General features: G+C 41.1%; 1 protein-coding gene across 6 annotated transcripts in view; it reads right to left on the reverse strand.

The window, feature by feature from the left end:
• The window catches only part of cfap20dc (CFAP20 domain containing), a 42,507-nt gene that overhangs the window by 5,641 nt on the left and 24,137 nt on the right, over positions 1 to 12,729 (reverse strand). For 4 of the 6 annotated variants that reach the window (XM_061831996.1, XM_061831997.1, XM_061831993.1 and 1 more), the window contains exons 15-17: positions 11,739 to 11,800; positions 6,322 to 6,416; positions 2,010 to 2,102 (exon numbers count right to left, since the gene is read on the reverse strand). In XM_061831996.1, the coding sequence (XP_061687980.1) occupies positions 2,010 to 2,102; positions 6,322 to 6,416; positions 11,739 to 11,800 (250 nt within the window). Of the gene's footprint in view, positions 1 to 2,009; positions 2,103 to 3,540; positions 4,318 to 6,321; positions 6,417 to 11,738; positions 11,801 to 12,729 lie in introns of those variants that run through there. The other 2 variants (XM_061831998.1, XM_061831999.1) reach the window with 2 other exon arrangements.

A 12,729-nucleotide genomic window follows, 5' to 3' on the forward strand; every position in this document is an offset into this window, starting at 1 on the left:
TTCACAGCCTTTCAGCCCAAATCCCAGAATTCCTAAAGGAGGTTCCGGGGGTATCCTTGAAGCCATTTTTGCACCTGTTTAGCTCTCTAAGGAAGACGTCTGACAAGCCTCAAGTGAGCTACAGTAGCCTATGTCATATCAAAGCCTGACAGAGCGGCGGTAAATGTGAAGACCGGAATCCTAATAAAAAAAAAAGGTGTAAATTGCTTTCTCGGCTCTTCTGCTTTCACCCAATGTCAGCTGATGCCCATGAACCACAACAGGGTCAGTCATAATGACTCTAAATGGGCTGATAGTAAATACGACTGAGTTCCATTCCTAGAGTAGTCAAAGATGTAACCTAAACATGCATTACTAAAATAGTAAAATAAGAAAAACTAAAAACTACTTAAAACACTGCGAGGCGATGCATAAAAAAACAATAAACTGATAGGACAGCATTAACTTAAGTTTGGCTTATCTTAAACTTAATAAGTAATCCACGCTAATAGTAATACAAACATTATTAGTCAATATTTGAAAGAAAACAACACTTGTTGGACACAAACATAAAATCCTCTTCATACAGCAAACCATTGAAAATACGCTCACACAATAGTAAGGTAATAATAATGGCAAATATTTGTATTAAAACCTTCCCAGGGATACTTAAAAACTAATTATGCACGGCAGTAACTAAGTGTGGCGCATTATGACGTGTTCTTCTGATGCTGCCGAGCAAACTAGCTCTCTGTTTGTTAACTCGAAACATACGACGGGATCGTTAACCGCAAAGCGAGGACCCCTGTACTCCACATTCGTGGACTTTACATTATTATTCACTGCAATTTTATATTTCCACCACCCTCAAGTAAACAAACTAATTAGTTTGGACAATCCATTTCCTCATATTGGCTTCTGTGGTTACTTTGCACGCTACTTACACATCAGATGCGAAGGGACATAGTAGGATACCAGTTTCGTGAAGCGAAGCATTAAAAGGTGTACTTTAAATTTCTTTAATCTTGTTTGCTTTTTTTTTTAACACCCCCCCTTTCATAAAGTTGATCTTTATGATGAATGCGGTTCAAAGCACTTTGAAGTCAAAATCTTTCCAAGTTTCAATGATGTGCGCTCAAGCGCAGTCCAAGTATGAGAAATGCTGACCGTGTGACGTAGTTTTGCCAATTAATCACATACAAAGGACCAATCAGAGCAAAACTCTTTTCCATATCTTAATCATAATAACAGCGATCAAATGAGAGCAAAGCTTATTCAGATTACGAATATTAATGAAAAATCTGTCCGCCCCTATTGCCAGGAGTTGTCATGAACAAGAATGGACCACGGCCAAGAGGGGCATGGCCTGGCCTGGTCTCATCTCTGACACCTTTCAATGGTCACAGCTGTTTAGAATGTAATGCAATGTGATTAGACCAAGTATTGAAGTTTTGTCACTGGCATTTGCCAGTTTGTTGCCTTTAATTAGTCAGTTGCGTTCAATGCCAGCAAGAATCTCCACCACCGAGTGAAAGCGTAGTGTGAGCTATCCTCGTCACAGCGATTCTGTGCCACCATAGTTTAGTCCCGTCTTAATTCAACTTTCCAAGTTTGCCTCCTAGTCATCAAACCTCACTTCATGTTTTTGGATTTTGTTTATAGCCTAGCGTTGTTGTGGCTCTGCCTTCTCAAACTGCTCACACCATGTATGACCTCAGCTTTGAATAAAACTACACCTAACATCATGCCCTCGTCTCAGAGTCCTGCATTTGGCTCCACCCCCGCAGAGACAGGACTAAAAGAACAAGAATAGCTTGAAAAAGAACATCTTGGGCATTGCTAACCCAAATAATATAGCAAACCAGATACAAGGACAAAAGGACTTTAATATGATAATATACTTGTGATAGGATGGGTTAATATGGAATAAGCAACAATTAGACTCAACAAACACATGCACAAACTAAACAAAGAAACTAAACATGACAGGGGTAGTCAAAGTGTAAATGCGATGTGTTCATGTACTGTACCTGTTTTTGACGACACTGTAGAGGAGCAAAATTGGGGACTGAGTTCTCGTCCGGTGCGCGACATCTTTTCCATACAGGAACATCGTTTCGGCTCTAAAAAGTCAAGATTATAATGATTTTAAATGGTGCTTTTGCGCCATGTGTATTTGGCCAAAAGTGGTCAGTTCAAGATGGAGGTCACCTGTCAGCCCAATTTGGCTGTTTTGCTTCCAGTTTAGATGGAAATGGAAGGACCCTGAAGTTCATCTCATCAGACAGACGTCTTGTACACAAACAAATGACTATTTTGCTTGGCCCCGGCTGCTCTCATTATGTCGCTTACCGCTCAGACAAACTGCTTGTGATGAGACACAGTTCGAGCTAGTAAACACGCCGCGGAATACAACCCCTTTAGATCCACACGAAGCCCCCCCCACAGATTGAATCTCACATCTATCTGCAATTATAAATGAGACACACACACACAAAAAAAATCATCTTAACCCAGAAAACAGTAGCTCAACTTACTGCCTTCTGAGTGACCTCGACAAAAAGTAAGTTTTAATAGGATGAAACGCAAGGGATAGATTGCAGCAAGTTGTATTATATTGCAAATATCCAAAGATATTTTGGGGGGCTGGGGGATTTACATTTAAAACTCTGCCTCAGTTTTGGGGTTGACTATCAATCCTCTTTTGCTCACGTTTTAAACTTAAGAAGTTTTTTTGTGATATTTGTCAAACTGTATCTATTGAAAAGGAAATGTTATATAAAATTTTGAGATTCTATGATTGAGCAAAACATTTACCACGACACAAAGTATCAAAAGTTGGTACCGTTGAAAACAAATGTGAAGATTGCCCACCCGTTGGTAATACAGTGGGTACGGAAAGTATTCAGACCCCCCCGAATTTGTTCACTCATTGTTATATTGCAGTCATTTTCTTAGCCGCTTATTCTCACAAGGGTCGCGGGGAGTGCTTGAGCCTATCCCAACGCGTAGGAGGCGGGGTACACCGTGAACTAGTTGCCAGCCAATCGCAGGGCACATCGAGACAGAAAACAGTCACATTCACAATCACACCTTGGGGCAATTTAGAGTGTCCAATTAATGTTCCATGTTTTGGGGATGTGAGAGGAAACCGGAGTGCTCAGAGAAAACCCACACAGGCACGGGGAGAACATGCAAACTCCACAAGGGCGGTTCCGGGATCAAACCTGGGACCTAAGAACTGTGAGGCCAAGGGCTTTCCAGCTGATCCACAATGCCCCCCATTTGCTAAAATCCCAAAAGTTAATTAATGAGGAAAAAAATGAAGTGAAATGATTTTAGCAAATGGCTGCAACATAACGATGAAAAATTTAAGGTGGTCTGAATACTTTCCATATACAGTGGATGAACAAACAACACTCCCAACAATGGACAATATAATCTTCAAAACACCCAAGAAACATGGTTCAGCAATGTAAGAGAAAGTCTGAGTATTCACAGAAAACATGAAAACCCCACAAAGAAAAGCTGAGATTCGACTCCGCGTTCTCAAAACTGCAAAACATGCTGACCACTTTTTCTGCCTCATTTCAGTATCAATGAATAAAAAGCTCCTGTGAAAATTCAATGTTCACTATGGTTTCATTACTCATTAAAAAAAAAGTATTTTCAGTAAATGCAATTAATAAAGGATAAGCTTATATCGAACAATTATTCAACACATGAAATGCATTTTACTTTACTCATTTTTTTTATAGTGAGCAAAGTCACATGAGAGGCATATCAGCAGTCAAAATGAATTCAACTATACAAACACATCCCTTTGACTATTGTACACAAAAGATTAATAAAAGGAGCACAATCATTATATGAATACCAATCAGAATTTGAATTTAAAAACGTGACGTTGCAGGATGTTCTTTCAGCTAGCTTACCATTTATCTGCTAGCCAAGGATTTACCAGCAGATGTGCTAATAAAATGAGCTGGTGCAAAGAAAAAAAAAGGTTTGGGGGGGGGGGGGGGGACTTTTACTCTCTTTACATGCTAACAAGACCATGGGTGACATCGTTAGTTAGCATTACAAAAACAAAAAGTGCCAAGATGAAAAGCTCCTTGCCAGCAGGGTATTCATTGCTGATCAATGACAAAACTCGACAGTCATTCATCCGCCGTCAATGTCCTCTGATTTATTGACTTAGAATCTCACTCGCTTTGAGTCAAGCTAGTTCATAGTACTTCCCCGTCTCTGGATCGAAATAGCAGTTGAGGCAAGGATCATAGAGCAGATTTAAATACTCGTCCTCCATCTCCTCTTCGTTTTCAGACTCATCCCCTCCTGCGGTGAAGCAAGAACATCACTCGGCAAGTTTTTGAGATGCAATTCTCAAAGTAATTAATAAAGACAGCACGCTTAGCAATATAGTCAAGAGGCCTACTGTCTCCTACGTTAGCTACACCTGCACAATCTAATGAGATCCCAAACACAGAAACAGAAAACACACTTATGATGGCGCTTGTAGTATGCCACGGTGTAGTAATGCACATCATACGGAGATGCATCTACTGTATCCAGTCGGTCTCATTTGGCAAATAAGCACGAGTGTGTGTCACCAAATTGGATGCATAAAACAGAACCTCAAATAGTCACCTCCATCTTATTCCCCTATGGGAAACAAGAACAGGTGGTGTACTACAACTGATACCGCAAAATGTTGGGATATACTTGGCATCTGTAAAAATGTATGCAGGAAACGTGAAGATAATTGGGATTTATTTTTCAGGCAAAGAACAAAATATGACATTTAGAGGAAAAAGAGGCACTCACTTCTAATAATAAATCTCATAGACACCTGGTACTCTTTATAATTAAGTAAAATATGACCTTGCTATATTGGTACAAACTCATATTAGCGTGAACCCCTGTTTATCATGGTAGATTAGTGTGTTCATTAGGGGTTGAATCGATTGGTTGACTAGTCAATGAGTCAACCTAACAACTTGACATTTAAAGCTGGAAGTTGACAGATTGCTTGTTTTTGGGATGCATCTTGTCTTCCAATCTGCAAATTTCCAGAAGACCCTCGACTTGTCTGCTGCAGTCGCTGGACTATAACGTTGTGTGGAGCAGTAAAATATCCAGCCAACAAGGCAACACATGAGTCAGAGAGTATGAAAATAAGATCGGGGTGATTGAGAATAGAAGTTAGCCTGGCTAGCTTTGGCTATTCTGATTGGTGCTAGTCTCATAATATTAACACCAGCGGATGAGGAACCAGGGGGAAGGGCATGAAATTATAGCTCTTGTCACCAGGAAGAGATTATTTTGTCTCATAATGTACAATAATGTACTACTTCAACTCATCTTTCCTCACCTTACAGTTGACCACAAAGTCTCAAGTCAGTCAACCTCCACTGCTTACTCCCAGATTCAATAAACGACTGAAAAGAAAATCGGCAACTGTGGCTCATCTTTCTTATGCGTGAGGGCATTACTGTATGTCTACAGTACTGGGAAAACCCACCAAAAAACATCACAAAAGTGATTATAGCAGGGGAGAAAACGGTGATTTGCGTAGGAACAGCACAGTGCAGTTGTGCGCAATGTCTGTGTGTTGAGTGTATAAATGTAAGTTATATTTTCCAGGCACGTTTAGGCGATAAGAAGGTGAGTAGACTCTCCCAGGTGGAATAAAGGGAGAGACGTGGGGTGACCTTCAGACTCAGGTGGATTTAAAAGTTTTCTGCCATTTTCTCGCCCCTCATCAATCAAGAGTTGAGACTTGCGGAGTGACGAGCACCTTATGAAGCCGTAAAGAGCCCACCACACCCCCCACCCCCCCACCGACCCCGTAATCCTCACTACTTTAAAGCACACCAATTTGGCTGTTAAATTGACAGGCAGTTAAATGCTAAAAAGGTTATGGAAGGCTCCGGGTGGAACATTTTATCTTATCAGAACTTGGGCGACGATAATGAAAAGTAATTATGAGACACATTGTGTAAGAGGTTTAAAAAAATGATGTTGTAAACTGGAAAGGTTTCATCAATTAACCTTGTCGGTGTGTCTTGAGGGGGCGGGTAAAGACCTGTAATGAGCCCCCGTCTATTTTGACCTACACAGGACAGAGTTTCACTCTCGTGGGGTTTTTACTCCTAATTACAGTTGCGTGTGCATTCCCATCATGCTTTACTGCATTGTTTGGTATTCGAGCGTTTCCATTAGCTGACTGTGTGGCCGCGCTGGCGCGATGGGGGGATGGATTGTGCGTCGTCTCCCTGACCTCGACAGACATAAAAGGAGTGACCGGGGCAGAACGACCAACCTTAAAGTTTACTGTACCTCGGATTAGATCCTCTCGATTGTTAGTTGTGTTGCCTGACCTTCTGTGCCTGCTACGAGGCAGAATTGGGGGGCTGAGCGCATCCATCCACTCCCTGGGAAAAGACCATAAAAGAATACAGTACAGCCATGACAACATGTGCCATTATGGTCTTCATCCCGCTGCACATCAAAATTGCCTCTATGACATGTTAACAATGAAGGCCCCACCATTATGCACTGTCACAGGTCTAAGCAGCGATCGACTGTCCTTGGGCCATCCCTAATACACACTTAGCCTCGCCGCGTTAGCCCAGCTATCATTTATTCGGTCCCGACTCGCCCTGCGACTTTAAACTGACAACATTCTGACCCACATAGCTCTTCTCAACCTTGCCAGTCTTCCACGAGTTCCCTCTCCATGCGAGCGTACTCTCCCAGGTTTCAATTATACATAAGTCACTGTGCAGTGTTTCAACACAACGCGTCTCCAGAGGAAATGTGACTTGGCAGCACGGCAGAGATTAATCTTTTGAAACATAATTCACATCAGTTGCATCATCACCCATTTACATCTTTTGCCTCTGGACAAAGCATCTCATAAAAGCACATCATAGCATCTTTAATGAGGAAACGATAACCTCTGTATGTTTTAATATTCATCTGGCTGCAGGCAAATCAAACATCCATCTCATCACAACAACAGTGAGGATAGGTGGTGCCACTCATTTTGATCTACTACATGTTTCTATATTAAACTTAAAATAGAATATGGGAGCGGGGGGGAGGGGTGGGGGGGGGTTGAAGGGGAGGGAGGGGGGGCATAGAACAACTTCGTCACACCAGATCTTTACATCTCCAGTCGTAATATTCCAATCTAATTAGATCCAATATAGGAGCTTTGGCTAATAATGCCTGGATTAACGTGACTCAAACATGATGTTATTTCTGTGCTTGTGTTTCCAACAAATGCCTCGCTTGCAAGTAAATATGAAAAGAAAACCACCCGAGAATATTCGCATTCATCCATGTAATTTCATTCTCAGTGCCAGAAAAGTCCAGTTGCGATGAAATCAATGCCCTGAGAATATAGTGCGTACACGGCTGGTTTCAAGTTTTATTGGGTCATCGATTGTAATAGCACAAAACTCAAAGTTATTCTATTGACTGAAACGCAGGCAAAATCTATTTAAACAAATTAATTTGTGATGATTTTTATCCTAAGGAGGAAGCAAATTTTATCGTCTTGACCTAAAAGATTTGGCAAACTCTGATGTAGATTGTAAGTGTGTACCCAATGACGTGTCCAGTGAGAATACATTTCTCCATGTGCATAACAACGCTCAGAATATGTCTGCGTTTAACTCATGAGTGTCTTTGGACGTTTCGGCTCGCAAAACTAAAAATTGGACTTCAAATTGTCACAATACCCTCAGGGACTTGGCAGTGATAATTGACATTCAGCGTTTCCAAATCTCTCAAACTGAAACACTATCAAGGCCACTCTCTTCATCACCCTGGCAATTACTTTCAAAATTCAGATGCAAGAAGAGAATTTGAAGAGGCATTTTAGGAACGCTTAAAAAAAACAAAAAGAAGCTTTGGCAACACTAAACAGCAACAGGAACGCTTCAACTCTCTGTTAAACTGTTCTCCTCTGAGAGGATGCCTTGCAGGACGCTCCAAAAACCCCGCATGACGGATCTCAACCATGGCACAGTGTCAGCATTCAACGCCTAAAAAGAGGAGGAATGAATACCATCCACGGAAGCTTTTCATCAATATGTAAATCAAGGCCGGCTTCAAAGTAAAAGAGAAACAACAGGCTCGAGACTGGAAGGTGTTTGAGGTACTTGTCAATAGCAAATATTCAATCCGGCGAGGAGAATCCCAGCCCCACTGGGTATTCAAACAACCCAGGGACAAATAAGCAAGGAAACTATCTAAAGCTGTAAGCCTATATACATCATTTCACTGCTTTTCATCAATAAATCAAAAGTATTCCCGTGCAGGAGGCTGAATTTGTCCGTGATGCAATCCCTTTGTATTCTTTTGTAACAGGCTACACGCTTGCTGAGATGTGACCAGATGGGATGAGAAACAAAACCACTTGAGCGGGCCCTCCATCCATCCATCCATCCATCCAGTGCCATGTTCCTTCCACTACTAATCTGCTGCCATTGTTAACCTGTAACGTGCAGCATTAATGATAGCTTTGAGCGCAATGCTGGGAAGAGTTTGTCGAAAATCAATATTGAGTCTCATCTCCTCCAAGAGGTACTTTACTTTAATGATGCTAATCATTCTTTCAGGAGGATCTCCAAAACACAATTGAATTTGAATGAAGGTTACAGTCAACGTCATTCAATTTCATACGGCATTTACAACTGGGGATGGGCATATTGATCGATCACTTAAAGTGATCTCGAAGAATTTGGTGCGGATTGGATTGCACATTCATCACTTTTTTTAAGCAATCGAGGAAGAATGGAGTGCAGTACGTAGCTGCAACCAACAGATATTTTCCATGTCAACGACTGTAGTTTTGTGGCCTAAAGATCAACAGGATCTGTCATGCTCCTGGCATCCTGCCCAGGCTGGGCGTGGCCAGCCAATTAGTCGGCACACACCTGCACCTTGTTTCGGCTGATTACGCCCGGTACTTATAGGATCCGGTGACAACTGGTCCTCCTCCAGATCGTTGAGGTTCATGCCCCGTTCCAGCACCCCCATATCTCTGATCGTATTCGTGTGTGTACCGACCTCCGCCTGTTCTCCGACTGACCCCGTAAACCTGACTCCTTTGACACTTCTCCCTTCCTTGATAGATCTCACGTGTACCGACTCAGGCCTGCCCGCTGATCTGCTCTCTACGCCCGACGTCCTGATTACCGCTGCTATACCTGACTGCCTGCCCACTCGCCGACCTTGGATTAATAAACGTTTTTCCCGAATTACCTCTGCGTCTCCCGAGTCCTGCATTTGGGTCCACACTCCGTTCCGATGGGTCGTGACAGGATCTCAGTTATGGGAAGGCCACGCGGGCCTCTAAGGCAACAATATGCAACATCTTCTGGGCGTCAATAGGACACTGGCATGGAAAAAGAAGCTCCAAACATTCAGGACACCTCTTTCTATCCCTCCATTGCTTGAGTATCCGGGTTAGGGTTAGGTGATATAGGGTGCGGTGATAGAACTGTAATTTTTCCCGTGACCACCCTTGTAATTTACACTCATACCCATTAATTTGTTCAAGGCTAAGCCCCCCCAAAAATGTGACCAGAGGACAGGATAATACCGACACGAAGACACAAAGAAGTTTCACAACTCCTATGGGTTTCTTAGCAAGCTGCTGTAATATTTGTCATTTTTACACAGGATAAAGACTACATACATGCCTGTGACTATTGCTATTGTCTTTTTACATGTGTTGCCGTTTGTGTTCAAATATCTGCAAACTGCAACATGCAAACTCCACATGGGAGGGCGGGGATTGAACCAAACTGTGAGCCCAACACAGCTGCTCCACCGTGCCGCTTCTTTCAATTCAGTGTAACACAATGTGTGAAGTTTTGTCCTACAATCAGTTGCTGTTTAATGTTAGTGTTTGACTTGTATTAAATTTAAACAGGTGAATCATGTTTAATAGCTCCTGAAAAATTGGTCCCCCCATTCTCAAAGAGAGATTTTCCCTGCAATGAGTGAGAGTCAAAACTTTTGGATTTTGCACAGCTCTGAACAGCAGAATGTGATTTCTATCATTATTTAAATGGCATTATAGCTGCCGGCGATCTGGTCTGACAGACACGAAAGAAAATGCAAAGAAAATAACGTGCACTTGTGAAAAAAAGACAAACAGCAGTTAAGGAAGAAGAAAACACACACACAAAAGGCATTTATTTGCACTCATCTATGAGGGAGATGAGCCCCCGTCTGCATCTGACAGCTGACATTTAGCCTTAATTCTGCAGTCAGTTATCATGTGTTTCATTTCACCGTTTCATGTGGATGCATTGAAACAAAAAATACAGACCCCATCAAAGCAGGGAAATCGATTTATCTGCACAAATTGTAATTTTCTCTGCAATCATGGCTACTCAAGTAGCCGTGGGGTTTTATAAATTCAGAAACAAAATATAAAACTAGACTTTTTTTTCCCCGCCCCCGGTGGGGATTGGCAAATAAGTAGCACAAATAATTGTCAAATTTCTACTCATACACTCCCCTCGAAAAGTATTTGAACAAGAAGGTCAATTCCTTTCTTCAAAACTGCAGCTTTTATTTCATGGTCTTGACATCTAGATTTGTTAAACAACTTGGGACAGAGCAACTTTTCTTTGAAGATACCCACTTTTCAAGTGTGCAATAGTATTGGAACAGACATTATGAAATTAACGTAAGTGAATAACATTTAATATTTTGTGGCATAACCCTGACTTGCAATAAATGCATCAACTTCATCAGGTCATTACGGCACCTTTTTTCAGCCCTTGTTTGTTTCTCCCTTCAGTCTTCTCTTCAGGAGGTAAAATGCATGCTTTATTGGGTTAAGATCCAGTGATTGAATTGGCCAGTTTAACAACATCCACTTTTTCCCTGTGACTACGTTCTTTGTTGTGTTGGCAGTGTGTTTTGCGTCATTGTCATATTGAATCGTCACGTTTCTCCTGATTAGTTTTGGTACATTTTGTTGTAAATTGCCAGTTGGATGTCTACTGCTCATGACAACAGTGGTTTCTTTCTTTTTCAGGACATCCCAAATTCTAGTATTAGCTATGCCTAATATTTATGTAATAATCAACTTTGCCTCTTCTTTCAGCTTCAAAATTGTTTGCTTTTCTTCCAAAGACAGCTTTTTGACCTTCACCTTTGCTTTATAGCAAATGCAGTTTTCATAAGTGAAAACCAAGGCCAAAAACAAGTACCGTATTTTCCGCACTATAAGGCCCACCTAAAAGCCTTTAATTTTCTCAAAAACTGACAGTGTGCCTTATAATCAGGTGCGGCTTACATATGGATCAATATTGAGCCTATAGCGCAGCTCATCTCATGGATGCATAACGTAACCCCAGCCTCTATTGTAGCGTTGATTCTATGCGCCTTATAATCTGGTGCAAAAAAATTATTAAAATAGGTCAGTCATTGAAGGTGTGCCTTACAATGCGGAAAATATGGTACTATCTAATGTTTAAGCAATCTAAAAGGCAGCACCAGATCAGCTAAAAACACCCATAAATCACATTTTCCAGTAATTACGCTCCCTTGAAAAGTGAGTGATCTGAAACCCAAATGTCTTCAGTATACAGTATAAACAATGTGAATACCAATATGAGTACACATTACACTAGAATACATCGTTACAAAAACATGATCAGTACACACGCTACACTAGAATACAATGTTTACAGTACGCGTTTTTAAAAAGGGAGCTTGCTTACCTGGGATTTGAGGAAGGCAGTGGGTTCATTTCCTTTTGGTACTGGTGAGCCTGATTACCTGGCTACATCAGAAAGAAAAGAGAAGACTTCAGATTTTTCCCCAAAATTATGATTCAATTCTGATCTTGTACCAAATAAGTAAGAACATTCAGTACATCATGTATAAGGTATTAAGAATGAGAAAAAGGAAGGCAAGAAAAGGCTACGTTGCAACGACAACCAGAAACTTTCCAACACTGACCATAAAAAAAAACAAAAAAACTCGCACTACTATATTTATTGGCTGCTTGCAAATGCATGCAGTGCAATCTGTGTGTGAGATTACATCTGTATAACAGACAAATGGTGATCCTCAATGAGGGTCCCAAATTTTGATGTGGATGGATAAAAAAATCAGTTTGTATTCCAGTATCTGACATAGTCATCCCCCTACAAAAAAAAAAAACAATAACCCATTACCTTTTTCATCTTGTCCAAGTGAAGGAGCATATCATTACCCCAGGACGCTATTTAAGTCTTGTGGCTGTGAAAAGGCTCTTAGACTGTACCACTGTGATGTAAAAGAAGTCATACTGAGGTCGGCGTCCTCACAACGCTTCAGTCTATTGAAGTTATCGGCGTGCTTCAATGCCTTGTTTAACTGTGGGTACAGTTCTAAAATGGTACCCTCTGGAATTCTGCCAGTATTATGTACTGAGGAAGAAGAGTTCTCTGTAAAGGGGATGCAACTGAGAAAATTATTTTAGAGCGATAGGATGTGGGTAATCTAACATGCCAGATGGTTTGGTTCAAAAAGCTAACTTGAGAAAGTCTTTTTGGAAAAGGGCAAATGTTTGAAAAAAAAAAAAGATCAGAAATAAAACTTTGCTGGGGACACGATGGACATGGTCCAATTAGAAGTAAAATAATTGAAACACAATGAAGACACTTTTATGGTTGAAGCTAGGTGGGGAAATAGAAGAGGAATATTTTGATACAAATTATGGTAAAA

This window comes from Syngnathoides biaculeatus, chromosome 10 (genome assembly GCF_019802595.1).
Source record: "Syngnathoides biaculeatus isolate LvHL_M chromosome 10, ASM1980259v1, whole genome shotgun sequence".
Classification (NCBI taxonomy): Eukaryota; Metazoa; Chordata; class Actinopteri; order Syngnathiformes; family Syngnathidae; genus Syngnathoides; species Syngnathoides biaculeatus.